A 17,829-nucleotide genomic window follows, 5' to 3' on the forward strand; every position below is an offset into this window, starting at 1 on the left:
TTTCAATATCCATCGGGAATGGGTTGTGCTGGCAGTCCATAGTGACTAATCTTAATCACCAGCAAAATGCTCATGACTTGATCGCGAATGAGGGAAAATACCAGCATTAGTCTTCAAGTTTCTTTGGAACCTCAGGTGATATCCAGAAGACCGTGAATGTTTTGGACTCTGGTGGATTGGAATGAAAAACGGTTGTGAATAACTATAACGCGCTCTCTACAGACTGTTGCTTCTCAGCCCTCCGCCACTGCTCCCTGACGGCCTTCTCTGCATCATAGCCATAAGCCCAGATCTGCGTCGTTGGATCGCTCCACTGGTTTGTGCTCTCCACAAAAGGCCTTCCCTCAACCTCAGCCCTCATCCCAAGATCCCTCGCCTGCTGCTGAGGACCATCAGGAAAATGCCACAGCTTCCCATTCACCAAACTGGCAGCCTGCATGGCGTAACTGCGGTTCATTCTTTCCTTTTCAAACAAATGAAGAGCTTCAGGCACCTTCTGCTTGGAGTTGATGTTGGAGAGTGCTTCAGCTAGTGCTGCGCCGTCTTCCACCGCCATTGCTGCCCCCTGGGACATGTATGGCACCATGGCGTGTGCGGCGTCGCCTAGGATCAGGACCTTTTGACTCTGTGAGATCCAAGTTGGCAACCGAGAGCCACTCATCAAAGGCCACTTGATAGTATGCTTGATCATTCCGATGACTTTAGACAATCTGTTGCCAAGGAGTTAGAAGGGGTCGTTTGAGGCGCGAGGTGGCTTACTTTGGATCCCAGTTCTCGAACGACTTTCTCATGTCATCGATTGCATTCTCTGCGTCCCATGTGTTGGGTGACGAGTGGTCAACATGAGACAAGACCATGTTGAACGAGTTTCCTCCAGCGATGCAATAAGTCATGACATGCCGATCCTCGCCGATCCTGAAAGGAGCTTAATTAACCAGATGTGCTCGAAGCGTCAGGATAACCACTTACCAGATGTTGATGCCTGGCCTCTCCAAGAGCCACGATGTGTCAGAGTCTCCCTTCATCTCCTCGGTATCGACAGTGGCACGGTATGCAGCAAAACCTGTTCTTTGAGGGGGCAAGTCTGGTCCGCCAAGGATAACCGACCGGGCACGAGACTTGACTCCATCAGCCGCGACGATGAGATCGGCACTGTACTCACGGCCATCCAGAGTCGATACAGAGGGTGTAGATTCATTGTAATCCACCACTCTGCTGTCGGTAATGATCTGTACTCCAAGATCGGCCGCGAGGCGACAAAGAGAGGAGTGGAAATCAGCCCGGTGGATAACAAAGTAGGGAGCTCCGTAAGACTCCTCAAAGTTGTTTGCAAGCTTAGTATAGCCGAGAGGAGTCCCGTTCTCCCACCTGCGGAAGGTCATGCTCTCTGGCTTGATGGCACGATCTTTGAAGTATGGGCCAATACCCCAGCTGAGGAGTAGCCTGGCAGAATTTGGAGGGATTTGAATCCCAGCACCGACCTGTAGTCTGTTAGCTAGTGTTGTTATTTGAGCTGTGGATATGACGCCCACCTCCCCAAGAACCGCTGCTTGTTCCAACACAACTACTTCATGTCCCCGGCGAGCCAAAGCAACCGCGGTAGCAAGACCTCCAAGCCCAGCTCCGACGACCAGGATGCGTAGGGAGACTTGGTTGCCACGATTGGTCCCATTTTGATACTGATCAAAACCTTGAAGCCTCTCAAGAAGTGCGGTAGATCGAGACGGGTATTCGACAGTCTAGTTCAGAGATGATTAATACTCCTAGACCGAATAGAGGAGGTATCTTACCTGCTTCGAAACCGTCTTTCCGTTTGTTGCTGTCATGGTGACGGATGGTTCGCAGGTGAGGATGAAGATGTTGTTTACAAGTAACAAGCTTACTCATCAAACAGAGTGTTTGTTGCCATTCAGTTGTTGTCGTGCGCTTTTCCTTTTCTATAGGTGGTAAACAGAGACCAGTGGCGGGTAGCACTTCCGATGGTTCCCCGATTGGACTCCCCAATTCCGGCAAAGACGGGGACTCCTTTCCGGTTCATGAACCGAAGATCCCGCAAAGTGACGACACATGGTAAAACAATCGAGGATTTATTATGCTTGAAACGGCCTGGTTTATGACTTAGTTTGATCAGATCAGCAACAACAGTTCAGCTTCAATACATAATCGCAAAACCGCCAAGTCAACCAACAATCAACAAGATGCCATCCGCCAACACTCTTCCAGCCAATGGAAATGGCCTTCAGCATGACAATGCCACCGCAGCAAAGGCACTTCAGACCTCTGAAGAGCTGGTGGCTGCCCTTCAAGCCACCAACACGGCACCTCTGTGGGCCCAGATGCAACGCCTGAACCCACCAGCACCCAACCCCCAGACTGTCCCACATCTTTGGGCCTACGACAAGATTAAGCCATATCTTCTTAGAGCTGGCCAGCTGATTACCGAGAAGCAAGCTGAAAGGCGCGTTCTGATGCTTGCCAACCCTGCCCGAGGTGAGTGACTTTCTCTATGCCTTGATCCCTGTTCTAATGCCTGAGGCGTAGCTGCGCCATACACTACGGATACCTTGTACGCAGGCCTTCAACTTGTCCAGCCTAAAGAGACGGCCCCTGCGCATAGACACACTGCATTTGCCTGCAGGTTTATCATTGAGGGCACTGGCGGCTTCACAGCAGTTCATGGCAAGCGAGTCCCGATGCGTCCTCGCGACGTGATCGTCACCCCGACGTGGAACTGGCACGACCACGGAAAGAAGGGAGCGGATGAGGAAGGCGGAGATGATCAGCCTGTCATTTGGCTGGATGGACTCGACCTCCCCAACTTCATCCACTTTCCTCTGCACTTTGTGGAGCACTACTCTGCTGCACGCTATCCGGCCGAGGATGTGGATGATTCTGAAATTGTTTATCCGTGGGACAAGATGCAAGCGAGGTTGGATGCTAGCCCTGAGAAGTGGACATCTGAAGCGTACCTCAAGCCCAATGGAGCTGAAAGTGAGTCAAGAATGGTAAATTCGGTGATCGTCTACTAATCGCTCCCTGTGTAGTTGGCAAGATCATCGGTGCCTCAGCCGAGAGACTTGATCCGGGTGCCTCCTCTCCAGAGATTCGTGAGACTTCTTCAGCTGTGTATCACGTCATTGAAGGCTCCGGATCAACTACGATTGGAGACACAGTCCTCAACTGGAAGCAGGGGGACACATTCTGCATCCCCACTTGGCATGCGTATCAGCACCATGCGGATGAGGAAAGAGTGTATCTGTACAGATTCGATGACAAGCCCATGCTTAGAGCGCTTGGCTTCTATCGTGTCGAGGGTGTTGATGTCGAGACTTATGTGTCTGACTAGGGTGTGGTTGGGATTTCACGAGGTCCTGGGGGTTCCTCTTGGACCACATCTGGTTCAATCATCCAGCTCACTTTGTTATCGATTGTATCCCAGTTGTCTTAGACTTTAAGTAGCCTGATTGATATGTTATTCTTATGCTATGAACGCATGTGCCTAGTACGGAGAGTGAGGAGTTTCGTAACCACGCAACGTGTGCCTATCTCCCATATATCAGCGACATGGATCTGGATCATTGTCAACCGCGCAATACTTCAGCCAGTCTCTCCTAATTAATGTTTGCTATATTTCACCCCCAGTCGGTGATATGTAGGCAGTCTTAAAGACATTCAGAATATAGAACATCGGCTGAGCCCCCAAAACGTATTGCGAGCATGCTACGTCAGTGATTTTACCCTGCTATCGGAACAAGGCTTGGGGCTGTCCCGTTTGTCAGCTGCGCCGGTTTCAACTCAGCTCATTCCAGGTCAAGGCATAGTACTCTGGTAGGCTTACCATAATTAAACTTGAAACACTTCCCCGTAGATTCCGGCAACTAGTTTGAACTCATTACCTAGGTTAGGTTCGTATCGTCCTCGGGTACTCGGGTAGTCTCCCGATATTGCCCCGATGGCCGGGTTGAGGCTCGGATAATGGCCTTCACTATGGCTTCCTATTCTCTATGTTAAAATTCTTATTAGATGCCGGTGGTCTCTTATGATTTGAGCCTGCCTTAACTTCCATCATCGACAACACTAGTATCGTCTGATTGCATCCCTTTCATCTCGATTTGCAATGACGCAACCGACTCATGGCCTCGTTTCCGAAAATGGATTCAAGCCTACCCGAATTCCACTGCTGATCAATGGAGTTTCAGTCTTTAACGAATCAAACACCGAAAAGCACTCGCCCATTCCAAATGGGCATTTCCAAGGAGCCAACCTTGCTGACTGCGCCGAGGCCCTGTCCAGTAGCAGCGAAGCCTTCCTCCAATGGTCCACAACGCCTCCAACAACCCGGCGAGCTTTGCTCCTCCGCCTAGCAGAGGTATGTAACCAGCATATGCGTGTTATGAATAACAGCTCAACTATGTTGCAGATTTTGAAAGAGCGCCAGGATGAAGCCAATAACATCATCAAGACAGAGATTCACTGCGGCGACGACTGGGCAACAGAAAATGTCAGCAGCAGTATCAAGTTGATTCAAGAGAGTGCATACCTTCTTACCTCCAGGAGTATGAATGGCGCAATTCCTTACACTGAGGCCGAGGGCTCATACGGCTTCGTTTTCCCCCGTCCGTTGGGCGTCGTCCTCGGAATCGCTCCTTGGAACGCCCCTTTGATTCTCGGTTTTCGTGCGGTTGTTGCTCCCGTCGCGGCTGGCAATACTGCCATTTTGAAGGTACGGATGCTAAATGTCACTTTGAGTACGGGTATCGAGACTGAACACATTTTGCAGGGCTCCGAACTTAGTCCACGGACGCACCATTTCATCGCCGAGCTATTTGTGGCTGCCGGGTTTCCCCCTGGTGTTGTCAACTTCATTCTTCATCGACCCGAAGATGCATCTGAGGTGGTCACGACACTCATCAAACATCCTGCAGTCAGAAAGATCAACTTTACAGGCTCAACTGAGGTCGGGCGAATCATTGCTCAGGAGGCCAGCAAGGTCCTTAAACCGGTCTTGCTGGAGTTGGGTGGAAAGAACTGCTCGATCGTTTTGAATGACGGCGATGTGGCCCGAGCAGCAGAGGCGGTCCTTCTAAGTGCCACTTTGAATGTAAGCTTTAACTATTCATTATCCATTTTACGTTATTATAGAATTCTCGCACGTCGAGGTGATGGTATGATGCTAACAGCAATGTAGGGAGGCCAGATCTGCATGTCAACAGACCTTGCAGTGGTTGTCCAAGGTGTTGCAGAGAACTTCAAAGCAAAGCTTCGGCAGCTTCTAGCCGATAGAGCTGGAGAAAGCTTCCAGCTGGTAGGGCCAAAAGGTGCAGCCAGGACGCGCGCGTTGGTAGCAGATGCGGAGGCAAAAGGGGCCAAGTCCAGATCCTCCACTCAAACCCTGGACACGAAGATGGTCTCTGTGACCATTCTAGAGGATATAGATCCATCTATGGACTTCTTTAGGGTGGAATCCTTCGGACCTTGTGTTGGTGTAGTCGTCGTTCCTGACGAGAACGAGGCGATCAAGGTTGCTAACAGCAGCGATTACGGACTGTCGGCCGCCATCTGGACCAAGGACCATTACAAAGCGTTGGAGATGGCGCGCAAGCTTCAAGTTGGCGCCGTTCACATAAACTCTCTGACTGTTCACGACGAGGCTACACTCCCGCATGGAGGAACCAAGTGCAGCGGGTTTGGGCGGTTCGGAGCAGAATGGGGACTTGCGGAATTTGCTGAGACACAGACTGTTATCATCAATCCGTAGGTTCGTTGGGCTTGCGAATGGCACACTGTTCAAGGGTAGGATTCGACTTGGTAGTGTTGAATGGATGTACTTCTATCTTAAGTTTACATATATCTCACTACTATCCAGTGGTATATACCCGATCAGAATGTCCACGGGACTGGATGGTCGCAGGCCGCAGGGCGTTGTCCTGATTCAACATTCATCTCGCAAGCAACTGATGCTTCTGTAAGATTGAACCGAGCAATTTCAATGCCGTCTGATGCCTAAAGATACAAGAACTGCGCAGGTGCCTTTGCCTCCAAAGAAGTATTGTGGTAGATCGTGTGGTAACGATCCCCCGAAGGCACCTGGAACCGAGCAATCTCCTCCTCGAGCTGATTTGCGACAACCACTTCAGCACCATCATCTGATCTTGCTTCTACTTGAAGGAACGGCTTTGTGTTGGTCGAGATGAATGTCGGGTATGAGATCGTGGTGTTGGCTTTCAAAACCGCTATGTCGGGGAATGTGCTGTTCCGGAAACGCCCTTCGACCGTCTCGTTCTGTGCCGATCGTCTGCGATAAGCACCGGGACCCGATATGACGTCAAGGAATGATGCGCCGTATCCAAGATCCCAGATGAATTGCAAATCCTCGTAGTTGCCCTTGCGCATGTACAAGGGCGAATCATAGCCCAGTGTCTGAGACTCGATGTATGTCTTGAAATATCTGATTCGATCTCGCACAAGCTCTTTGTAGCGGCAGTAAGCCGCAGTTGGCGCGTTAAGAGCCCCGATATCGGTAGGATGCTGGCTCGTCCGGTAGATACGGCCACGGTCAGGCGCCTTGGCAGATTGGTTCCACCACTCTGTCGACTAACGGCCGATTTGTCGGGTCTTGTATGGCACGTTGTGGCCCAGATTGAGACGTCAGAAATACTCAAGACCATCCAAGAATCGATAGTCATCGTACTTGAACAAGTCCACATATTCAATCTGGCCTCCAAGATCACCCTGAATCTCAGCTTTGTAGGCCATGGAACTAACAATGTTGAGCATCCCAGCTGGATGCGCCTGGCCGCGGCCCATCTCAGCTACCTAGCCTTTGTAGCCCGTATCGTTGTGAATCTGCTTGCTGATGGCGTAGTCGATGCTAGGGTCGGGGTTGGTACCAACTGTGACCTGCTTGATGATTTGTTAATAGAGGTCGACATCGCCAAGAAACACTGCCATAGAAATAGCTCCACCGTTGGCATAGGCACCTTGGTTAAAAAATAGGTCGCTGCGTGCCATGCCGTTTGTTGAATCCCAGTTCCGACGAACACGCTTGGCAAAGTTGTGGTAGAGCTGCGTGTCATTTGCCGTCCACCAAGAAGTTGTGATGGACCGCATTATCTCGCATGCTACTGTCAAGTATCGCAGCCCATTACCGCCCTGGATGTACTCCTCAAGCAGGTTGAGTTCAGTGAGCCAACGGCGCGTAGCGTGGAGGTAGGCGTACTGCGCATCGACGGTGAAGATGGATGACCAGGCGTCCTGGCCGTACGGAAGGGCGGGTAAAGGGCCTCGGATGTTGTAGGCGTTGATGCCACCAACGCTGAGGCCAACGAGAGACTCGTTGAGCATGCGGCCGAATGCAGTAAACCATGGCTCCTCACGGTTCCAGACCTTGGTCTGAGCCCGGGTCAAGTCCTCACAAGAGTGAAAGATGCCTGGATGAGTGAAGCCGCCGACAATGGCCTCGTTACAGACGGGCTTCGGAACGAGTTGCCACTTCTGGCTTGCCACGAGGGTGAACGAAGTTGGCCAACAGTTGAGCTGCATGATTGGAAATCACGAGAGGCGCTACTTGATGGGATGATGAGAATCAAGCAGGTTGCACTGGTGAGCCTAGGTCTTTTGATGAAGAACGGCTCTTTTATAATCGACATCTTTACCAGCATGACAACCGATGTTCCCGACGGCTGCTCTCCTACTGGGGCAATAACTCCACGGGTGACTTACTGTAGCTCCTAAGCCTTCCCCGCACAGCTATCTCCCCATCTGGGGATGATCAATCCTGGGGAAGCCTACTACACAGATTTGAACCAGACCCCTGGTTCCTTCTATCCCGCTTTCATGCGGAGCTCGCTGCGGGTGCAGACAACCTTGGGCCGCCCCTACCTGACTCCAGACATGAGTTGCGGACCTCCGTCGTCCGGATATAAGCCCGAAGGTTATGTCGAGCCATCACATGACTGATCTCATTGGAGATTAATCCTCGAACGTCGAAGTAGCCGATACTCACGATCGATGTTAGGGAGGTGCAATACTAGAATTGAGCAAAGTTTGTGCTCTTACTGCCCTAGTAATGTAGTAGGCAGTCAGTTCATTCTCTTGACTCAATCATCCCAAGCCCCTACCATGTCAGCTCAAACCTCAATTTCGCTGCAAGACCTCAGATTTGGACACCACCCTACTGGGCTGGGACTTTCCACACCATCTCCCCGCCTGTCTTGGAGATTCAATGGTCACGTAGGCGATGGCCAAGCCTCGACCAATCAGGGCTGGTATCAGAGCGCCTACGAGATCGAGATCAAGCGACCCAGCAGAACTGAAAGGGTATGCAACTACAACTTTCAGAGCAACAGCAACAATTTTGTGCCATGGCCCGATGCTCCTCTTCAATCACGAGAGAGAGTTTCTGTGCGCGTTCGTGCCTTCGGAGCGACAGCTTCCGACGGCCACGCCCCTGAACCCACGGAATGGACTTCTTGGTCAAAGAGTAGGCATTCTTTTCGTCTTGCTGAAGAGGGATATTGTGACTATCTCCTCTAGCCTAGGAGACAGTTTCAAAAGGGCCGGCCATGGTCCAGGTGCTGTCAGGCTGCAGAGCAGGAAGTCGACTAACGGCATTATCCAAGGATTCAACGTATGCCGATTTCCTTGGTAGTTGTCCTGAATTCTATCCAAGGACTTACAGTCGTGGTAGATACCCGGATGCTTCAACACGCCTGGTTGAGAAGTGACGCATGAAGGAAGCTTTACCTCTGCTTCAATAGCAGTGGAAACGACTAAGAGTGAAGATAGAAGCACGATAGGAAATAATGTGGTGATGAACGTGATGTGGTTTTGGAAGAAGAAACGAAGCCCAACAGACATCCGCAAGTGATGATGCTCGGGGCTATTAAGTCATTTTTAACAAGAAAATTCACAAAGGCCCAGAAGTCATTCATTCGTTCATTCATTCCCCGCGTGTTCTCCCATCTACATTCTCTCCATATGTGACATGTAGTTTACTCCAAGAAGCGGAAATTGTAAATCTTTCACCAATCCTCCACTTGACGTGTACCATCGTCAGATTGAAGGAGGGCTCATGACACACTCTTCTTCCGGTTTCGTAAGTTCCCCACGGGGTAGGTTGCAGGAGGCCTAGCTTCGAATAAACCCTTGATGTATAATGGGTTGATGGTGTAGACATGAAGCGGCGGATTACGAATGCCAGTGACCTCTACCCTGGCTCGGAGGAATGTACGGAGGCTCCTCCGACAGACGAAGTCGGGGATCATGTCCGACAACTCCGGAGATGGAAACACATGAGGATTGATAGCATGACGGCATAAGCTGAATGGGGCAGGCGCAAGTCGCCAAAGGAGATAGGAATTTGTAATGTCGTTCAATTGTGTTGAGGCTGGACATGCTATATCTAACCGATGCAAACGAACAATAATCTTCTTCATCACCCCTAACTCATTTTACTCGCAACCCAAGACTGTCGAAATGAGTCCGTCAGCCACAACTGTGAGCATTGCCTCACTTGTCGACACAAAGAATGTCGATGGTGCCGCTCGTAAGCCACTCAAGGACGTTGCTGAGACCGTTCTCTGCAATCTCTATGTCGAGCGGGCGTGGAAGCTAGCCAGCAAAGTCTTGACTCGTCATGATGCACCTGATCTTTTTCCTCACTTCACTTTCCCCGGCCTCGGCTACTACATCTGGAATGATTCGACTTTCTGGACGTCTGGCTTCTTCCCTGGCATCGTCTGGCTACTGTACGAGCGGAGTCTGATGACACCACTCTCCGTCGCTCCCAGCAATGACCTTCTCCGCGCTGCACAAAAATGGCAAATCGAAATGGCCAAGGAACAATTCAAAACGGACAACCATGATCTAGGATTCATGATCATGCCGTCTTTTGCCCGGGACTATGACTTGACGGGCAATCGTGCATCCCTCGATGTCGTTGTCAATGCAGCACGGTCACTTGCCTCACGATTCAGTCCAACCACTGGCACCATCAGATCATGGGCTGGAGCTCGCACAAAGACCTACAACCTCAATGATGAAGATGTAGACTTTGTCGTGGTCATCGACAGCATGATGAACCTCGATTTGCTCTACTACGCGGCCCACCATACCGGTGACAAGTCCCTCGCCGATATTGCGACTACTCATGCCACTACGACACTCGCCAACCACATCAGGCCGGACTATTCGTCATATCACCTGGTTAGCTACGATCCCCACCGCCAGGGAGTCGTTCGACATCGTCTCACCAACCAAGGCTACGCCAACGAGAGCACCTGGGCTCGCGGCCAATCCTGGGCCCTGTATGGCTTTGCAACAGTTTACCAATGGACACGGGATGAGCGATTCTTGGATGCTGCGATTGAAATTGCCAAGTATTTCCTCTCGCGTGTTGACGAGAGCAATGGCGTCGACACCATTGTGTACTGGGATTTTGACGCGCCTCGGCCTGGTGTATGGGATGTTTCTGCTGCTGCGTGTGCCTCATCCGGTCTTCTTCTGCTACAGCAACTTGCTCCAGACCGTTGCAATTATCTAGAGAGCGTCTTGCGAATTCTTGATACAGTCACAGCTCGAGCAACAAGCAAGGGCGATTGCCTTCTAGAGAGAAGCACTTCCAACGACCACGTCCACGCCCTGCATCGCCTGGCTGAGCACGGGGTTGTTTATGCCGACTATTATTTCCTCGAGGCAGGAAACAGACTACTGCAGCTGCAAGGGAAACAGAGGGACTCATCTCACGAAGATGGCAGATCCTGAGAGTCAAAGGTCTTGGCAACCTCAGGGCGGAGGCCTGAGTGAAATTATGTGAGAGAATAGACGCTATGTAGGCAATAACAGTGAGAAATCTGCTCGAAATTACAACTCTGGGTCCAGGGGAACGCTTCAACTCGGTTCCTTGCGTGGACATGCCGTGTTCAAGTCCCCACATAAAAGCCGATTGGCCTGGCTTAGGTATTCTGACTCTAACAGACAGGGGGCAACCGGAGGAACCCCCGAACGTTCCTCCGCATCCGCCTAACGAGTCGACCTTGGCCTGGGTTATTCCGTTAGCGGCGCCAACTCCTTGCCTGATGCATGAATATCCCTGGCCATGGATTGTCCATGGTCTGATACTGATGGCCCGAGTACTTCCGAGTGACAGAGGGGCGAAGCATTCCCATCACCTGGACAACCAGGGGAGAAGCGTAGAGATCGCCGCTTGAGGCAATCCGCCATGTCAGAAACCAAGGCGGAACCGGCATTCGACATCGGTAGAATATTCTGGGGGCAGGGGTCGACAACCGTTATCTTCTCCTACAGCCCTTGAAAATGCTGAGATTGCTGGTTCGTGTAAAATTGCCCTTGATCGTCACTTGTGATTGTGACAGGCAATTCATTATAATCCCTCCAACTGAATATGCGATCGTCCAGCGTCTCAATCTGGCTCGAGGCTAACATAGACAAACTACCATCGACATCCAGGGGTGTCATTAGATCCAGGGTGGATGTCGACAATGTCATTGGGAGTAGGCCATCATCTGCAGTGGGCAGCCTGGCGTCGTTCTCATGGCCCTGCTGACATCTCCATTCTGCCACAGAGCCACGTTCTGTGGATAAATCTTTTTGCGGCTGGCCAATCCCTTCCATCTCAGCAGATAGTGTCGTCCAGCTTGCCGTAAGATCAATAGCTTCTGGTTTCTGGGCATCAATTTTGAGGCGAGAAAGCAACTGAGCTGCGAAGTCCCCAGCCTGAGCCGGTTCTTGATGCAATTCTGAGTTATCATTCTGCTGAGATGAATTCCATCGCTTGGACGACTCGGCTAGAGAGGTGAGGATCGTCTCGAAATCGTCATCCACTGGCTCCATCAGCCAGCTTGAGTAAGCAAGCAGAGCACGCGCTGCGATGAACTGACAAAAGGAGAATTGCCCTGACACTAGGTACCTCCGGTGAAGGAGAAAGCGAGTACATATCTTGCCGATCTCTTTGGCGGCCTGCTTTACCAGTGCCACATGAGCCATAAGTGTGGATTGGCCACTGCTGTCCTGACTGCTGCTACCGACTGGAGGTTGAGGTCTGCAGAATGCTCGGGGGGCCTGGTATAATAGTATGCCGCTTGTGTTGTGCGTCAAGTGGGCGAGGGTCATGTTATGGTCTATGTACCCATTCTTGTCGGGCGAGGCGTGTTGATATCGAGCAGGAAGTCTCGATTTCCAGTTGGCCAGAACCAAGTCGAGATTAAGAAACTCTCTCAAGAACCCTCGAGGATCCTGGAATGGTGTCTTTGCCCTATTCGTGGTTCTAGCGAAAGAGTTGACCATGGTGAGGATCTCGGTCGCCTCAATGAGGTAGGCCAAGCCACCAATGCTTGGATCAGGGGTGATTTGGACCTGCGCGGCAACATTGGCCTGTATGAATTCACGAGTTTGGGCCTGCCGATTCTCCAGCCATAGTTGGCCATCACAAGGGAGCAGTCTTCGAACCATGTTGGGGTCGAAGCTTGACTTGGTGCCTGACAGTAAGGCGGCGAACTGCTCCAAGAGGAATAGCACCCAGAAGAGGCGGCGAGTAGACTCTCGTGACCTCCACGAGCTGTTGTCAACAACAAGACTCATCAAACGCCTGTATTCTCTTTGCTCCGGTGAGAGATGGTGATCCTCGAGATGCAATCCAGCCCGCAGTGCCACTTGAGGCAGCATCGTGACGAGACCCCAGTAACTTGTCATTCGTCCGTCACCAAGGAGGAGGAACTGAATTATAGTGCAAGCGTGAAGAGTGTTCATGTCAGCGGTGGTAAGGAGCTTCTCGCAGACTCCAGATTGCGTGCGGCGCAAATAATCTTGTCTGTCAAAGTCCCGTCCCCCTCGCAGAAATGGTCCAGTTGCCGCCATGAGTGCTTCCATCTGAAGGCCGCACGGGTATGTCGACTGTTGGCCTACATACCCCTGAGCGTGAAAGAAGAACTGAGGCTGAAGTACAGGTATCCAGGGTTGGATCTGAGTTCGATAAACGTGACACATTTCGCCAATTGTGGCATCCGACATGTCCACAGCAGGTGATTCGTTATTTGCCGTGTCCCTAAGCTGATCAGCTCACTGTCTCGTCTGTACGGCGTGTCGGTAAACACACTGTTGAACACGTGAAAGTTTGGGGCCTTGAGATAGGGTAGCATCATCAGTCGTTTCGTCCCTCGCTGGATGCTGACCAGCCTCTCTTAGCATCTGCCTGGTGCCATCGACAACGGAGCGAAAATCCAGCCTTGACTCAGAAGACTGGTGCTGAGGTCGCAAGAGCAAAGACTGGCCAATGACCATCTGCTCCAAGACATCAATTCTCCGGTATATCTCCTCAATATAGCCAGGCTTTGGACCTCTGCGTTTGTCTTGTTCATACACGCAGTCAAGCCCTTTGTCAAGGCACTTGGCACATGGATATGACCTTGAGCATTTGAGTTTGCCGCGTCTACAATTCTCGCAGGAGCGCATCTCCAGGGCCGGGGCCTCATTTGAGTTTGCTGGGGATTCATGAGCGGGCACAGGTGCTGGCCTGTTCGCTAATGGAATTTGGCTAGGGCTCTCGTCTGGGTCCTGGGGGGCTGTCGAAGGTGTCGTTCTCTGGGCATGACCGTTTGTGCTGTTGTTTCTCTGTCGCTTATTTGAACGCATATCCATTTTGATCAAGGTCAGGTCGGCTTAGATCGGCCCTGATTGAGACAGTGAGGGAGTGCAACGAAGCGGCAGCTGGTGATGGAGTCTTGGCCATGCAAGACCAGGCTCGCTTTGGGGCACACGACTGGTTATGAATGGAATAGAACTGTGGGGACCCCATGTACCCCAATGTTCACGTCAGCACTCTAGACTGTCGGACGCTCGCATCGAATTCGCCCGAACTGGTGGAGACGCCATTCTCACTTCTTTAGCGGGTGACTAGTCCTTTAATTAGCCAATAAGCAAGGATTGAGACTTGGGTCTAGGGTGGGTGGTTCCAGGGGCATCAAGACTCAGTCAACAACGCTTTCACCCTGGCATATGTGCACTTAAGCTAGAGATGTATTGCTAGAGACTATTGCAGTAGCATATATATACTATTTTATGTGGTTGATGGCTTGTGTTCTTAAGTTGAGTGATATTAATGATTAGTTAAACACCTTCTCCCTGGCTCCGTTGTGTCACTTAGATACTACTCAAGGCAAGTAACAAGATATCAGAAACTACAAGACTTGATTGCACGCAACTATCTGCGAATAATTACAAAACCGGTTTTGCAAAAATTTGGTTGATTCCAACAAGAGTCCAAGGGGCCAGCTCCTGCTCTACCAACAAATTGCCCTCCGAATCCGCCTTGATCAACTCAGTCGGAAGCGTCGTAGCGTAACTTCGGAGAAACTCAGTCATCTCTCGAGTGAGATGCATAGGCGATCCCAACCTCTCCCAGGCAGAAACCACATCGCCCTGACCCCCAGAGGCAAGCGTTTCCTTCTTGAACACCGCCCCAGGCCGCACGGCCTTTCCTAATGGGAACCGCGTTTTGGCCCAGCTACCAGTCGTACTACTTTGAACTGACTGGTGCCACTAGCGCTCAAGCTATGAACTATGGATGTACTTCGGTTGCTATTGGAACCAGCATTATCACATACATGCTGATCGAGAACGTCGGCCGCCGACGACTGTGGTTATTCGGCGCCACGGGCATGGCCTGTTCAAACCTAATCGGTGGTTTCATGTACATCCCATTTGTTAACGGGAATGCTCAGGTGGCTGGCAAAGTGGCCACGGCCATGGTGTTCCTGTGGAATGGCTTCTACGACATTGGGCCCACCAACATGGGCTACGCAATCACCTCTGAAGTACCCTCAAATCGAATGATTGTTCATGTTGGAAGTCATTTGACGGGATTCGCCTTGTCTTATGCCGTTCCGTACATGTACAACCCTGATGCAGGAAACCTTGGTCTCCGAATGGGTTTCATTTGGGGAGGTTTCTCTGTCATTTTCGTCATCTGGGGCTTCTTCTTCATCCCAGATGTCACTGGTCTGAACTTCTATCAGATCGATCAGTTGTTTGAGAGCCGCGCCCCTGTCCGCAAGTTTCACCAGGCAAAGTTTGACTACAACGGTCTTCTCATCCGATCATTCTCCACTAGGACATCTGAGGAGGCTAATTAGAGAGGGGGTTTACTGTTGGAGTGTCATAGTGGGCCAGGGAGGACGCGTGGAGGGGACGAAGGGAAGGCAAGAGTTGTCGTCAAGTTATGCGGAATTATGATTCTATATCGGGTTTTCCAGTATGGAAAAACTCCTCATTCTGGTTTAAGCAGAGAAGAAAGTTATCTCGAACTATCCATGCTCTTCCGTCGTATCTGTGCATCACTCTGGGAGATCACGACGTAGCGTCGATAATGCCATGAATATTTACACTAGCCAGACATGTATGCATGAGTCACATTGGAAAAGGTTGTTCGGGAATTCTTATCAATGATATCATTCGTATCTAGCCGTAGTTCTTACAGATGTGATCCCGTGATGTTTCTAGATGAAGACTCAAGACGAGGAGCCCATACCCTCATCGCTCCGTTTCCACCACGATTTGCCCGGAGAAAGAAGGGAATCGCTACCAAGTCCCGAGGAGTCTTCTCATATACCCAAGGTCGGCCACTGTACAGTCCCTTCGGCTGCACCTCAATCAGCTGCTTTCCCTGAACATGCCCTGTTACAACCTGGTCAAGGCCAGACAGCTGCACAGTCTTGCCATCGCTGACGGGGCCATCCACAAGTCCAACATAGTCAATATCGGTACCGTCGTTATCAACATCCTCAAGGCAATACACAAGCGGCCCTCGCATGAGACAAATGTCGTCCTTGTTGGTGTTGGGATGAGCAAATGTCTTGCGGAAGGCCACCGGGAAGCTGAGGCGAATGTCGGTGTTCTCGGCCGAGACATAGAAGTAGCCTTTCTTCAACTCGCCTTTTACAGAGCATGTCCAGTCCTTTGCCCAGATGGGGATTCGAAGGGCAAGGTTGGCTGACCCTTGGATGGATAGAACGACTTGACCATCCCAAGGCATGTCGGTCTTTTGTTTAATGACGACGCCGCTGTCCGGGATCTTCAGTTCGCTGTCGATGTACTGATGAATCGCCACCAAGTTGGTAGAGGCGTCTTGAGAATATATCAGCGAGCCGAGGTTGCCTAGCAGTTTCGCGACGTTGGGAGGACAGCAAGCCACACCAAACCACTTGCTCCTCTCCTTGAACTCTCCCTTCCGGGTACGCAACACGTTTTCGTAGTAGAAGGCATCTCCGTCCTGATTGACAGCGCCGAGAAAGCCGTTGTAGAGCGCAACCTCCATTACATCGGCGTATTCAGAATCAAGGTCAAGACGCAGCATGCGGGCACACCAGTTGATGAGTGCAAAGGTGGCGCAAGTCTCGGCATAACATCCTTCATGCTCCAGGTCAGGCAGGATATAGGCAGGTCCAAACCCTTCCCACTGGCGGACTGACCCAAGTGAGCCGGTGACGTACATCCTCTTATCGACCATGTCTCTCCATAGACGGCCAAGAGCGGCCTTCAGCTTTCGAGCATTATCTGCATCTGTCGAAAGGCGCACTAGATCCGTAGCGGCGGTGTAAAAGTACATGGCGCGTACAGAGTGCCCCTTGACTTGGGTAGCATCAACAAGTGGCTCGTCTGCCTGTTGGTAGGCATAATCTCGTGGATCCCTGAACCAAGCTTTGTGCTCGGTTCCCATGTGGCCATAAGGATCTGCGCCTCGTGCAAAGGCTTCCTTGTCGAAGTAGGTCTCATCCTTCTCATCTCGTCGACCTCGTTCGGTGATGAAGTACGTGGCAAGCTTGAGAGGAAGAGGGTCCTGAGTGAGTTCGTATAGCCTAAGCAAGCCAATCTCAATCTCTTGGTGTCCTGGGTAGCCGCGTTTCTTTCCGGGCTCGGTGCCAAAGATAGAATCCAGGTGCTTGCAGACCTTCATGGCCACTTCAAGCAGTCGTCCATTTCTTGTGAGCGACTCATAAGCAACTGTCGCTTCGAGCAGGTGACCGAGGCAGTACAGCTCGTGGTTGTCTCTCAGGTTGGTCCAGCGGTCTTTCATGCCTCTCACGGTGTAGTAGGAATTGATGTAGCCATCCTCATGCTGGGCGGCGCGTATCATTTCCACGGCGTCCTCCACCACGGCTCTCATACTGTCGTCGGGATGCTTGATGAGGAAATAACAAGCAGCCTCGATAATTTTGTAAATGTCGCTGTCCCAGAATTGATGAGGCTTCACGTCGTGGCCCTCATTCCAGGTCAGACAGGTCCAATGGTCCCATGTCTTTTGGGCTTCAACGATGGCGGGGATGGTTTTGAGCCTGGAGCAATCCTGGACATGAGACCAAAACGTGGACGTGACGTCCACGCTGGTTAGGGGAAACTCTTGGAAAGGCATTGCGGTGACGGACTGAAAACGGTAGAAAATGGGAGGACGATGGATCACGATCTTGGTGAGTGTTCATTGAGTATCAAGGGCAATATTTTGGATCCTTATTATACCAGTCAACGGAAGATGACGCTCCACAGTGGAGGGGACTTGATAAGCAAGCGGACGATGCTACGGGACGTCGCATCCATTGTTGCGACAAGAGGCCTTGTCGGATCATGAGCCAATGAAATCGCTAAAGCGCCGCCATTGTTGGCGGATCAAGACCCCATGTCAGCGGCGCCTGAGGTCAAAGTGCGGAGATGGTTCACACCACAATCGAGGAACGACCATCTCACGACGAAGCGATTGCTTATTGGAGCGCATACGTTTAGAATGTATCAGCTGTTCAGCGTAGAGGGGCAACTACACTT

At 51.3% G+C, this 17,829-nt stretch overlaps 7 protein-coding genes across 7 annotated transcripts; 4 read left to right on the plus strand and 3 right to left on the minus strand.

Annotated features, from left to right (window-relative positions):
• Positions 1-202: 202 nt before the first annotated feature.
• On the minus strand, positions 203-1,826 carry NCS57_00923300 (FAD-binding-3 domain-containing protein; the record flags this gene model as incomplete). Its single annotated transcript, XM_053059014.1, has 5 exons — positions 203-710; positions 760-915; positions 970-1,481; positions 1,533-1,739; positions 1,791-1,826. The coding sequence occupies 5 exons, from the start codon at positions 1,824-1,826 to the stop codon at positions 203-205; spliced, it is 1,419 nt and encodes a 472-aa protein (XP_052911085.1).
• Positions 1,827-2,198: 372 nt separating this feature from the next.
• Positions 2,199-3,346, plus strand: NCS57_00923400 (uncharacterized protein; the record flags this gene model as incomplete). Its single annotated transcript, XM_053059015.1, has 3 exons — positions 2,199-2,490; positions 2,542-2,991; positions 3,045-3,346. The coding sequence occupies 3 exons, from the start codon at positions 2,199-2,201 to the stop codon at positions 3,344-3,346; spliced, it is 1,044 nt and encodes a 347-aa protein (XP_052911086.1).
• Positions 3,347-4,117: 771 nt separating this feature from the next.
• Positions 4,118-5,758, plus strand: NCS57_00923500 (Aldedh domain-containing protein; the record flags this gene model as incomplete). The annotated part of the gene is made up of 4 exons (XM_053059016.1): positions 4,118-4,369; positions 4,421-4,723; positions 4,781-5,101; positions 5,189-5,758. 4 exons carry the CDS (start codon positions 4,118-4,120, stop codon positions 5,756-5,758), a joined length of 1,446 nt encoding a protein of 481 aa, XP_052911087.1.
• Positions 5,759-9,477: 3,719 nt separating this feature from the next.
• On the plus strand, positions 9,478-10,764 carry NCS57_00923600 (uncharacterized protein; the record flags this gene model as incomplete). The annotated part of the gene is made up of 1 exon (XM_053059017.1): positions 9,478-10,764. The coding sequence occupies one exon, from the start codon at positions 9,478-9,480 to the stop codon at positions 10,762-10,764; it is 1,287 nt and encodes a 428-aa protein (XP_052911088.1).
• A 537-nt stretch (positions 10,765-11,301) lies between these two features.
• On the minus strand, positions 11,302-13,656 carry NCS57_00923700 (Zn(2)-C6 fungal-type domain-containing protein; the record flags this gene model as incomplete). The annotated part of the gene is made up of 2 exons (XM_053059018.1): positions 11,302-13,063; positions 13,115-13,656. The coding sequence occupies 2 exons, from the start codon at positions 13,654-13,656 to the stop codon at positions 11,302-11,304; spliced, it is 2,304 nt and encodes a 767-aa protein (XP_052911089.1).
• Positions 13,657-14,498: 842 nt separating this feature from the next.
• Positions 14,499-15,149, plus strand: NCS57_00923800 (MFS domain-containing protein; the record flags this gene model as incomplete). Its single annotated transcript, XM_053059019.1, has 1 exon — positions 14,499-15,149. One exon carries the CDS (start codon positions 14,499-14,501, stop codon positions 15,147-15,149), a length of 651 nt encoding a protein of 216 aa, XP_052911090.1.
• Positions 15,150-15,487: 338 nt separating this feature from the next.
• NCS57_00923900 (uncharacterized protein) lies at positions 15,488-17,425 on the minus strand (the record flags this gene model as incomplete). The annotated part of the gene is made up of 1 exon (XM_053059020.1): positions 15,488-17,425. The coding sequence occupies one exon, from the start codon at positions 17,423-17,425 to the stop codon at positions 15,488-15,490; it is 1,938 nt and encodes a 645-aa protein (XP_052911091.1).
• Between the last annotated feature and the right edge of the window lie 404 nt (positions 17,426-17,829).

The sequence above is a fragment of the Fusarium keratoplasticum genome, chromosome 7 (genome assembly GCF_025433545.1).
Source record: "Fusarium keratoplasticum isolate Fu6.1 chromosome 7, whole genome shotgun sequence".
NCBI lineage: Eukaryota > Fungi > Ascomycota > Sordariomycetes > Hypocreales > Nectriaceae > Fusarium > Fusarium keratoplasticum.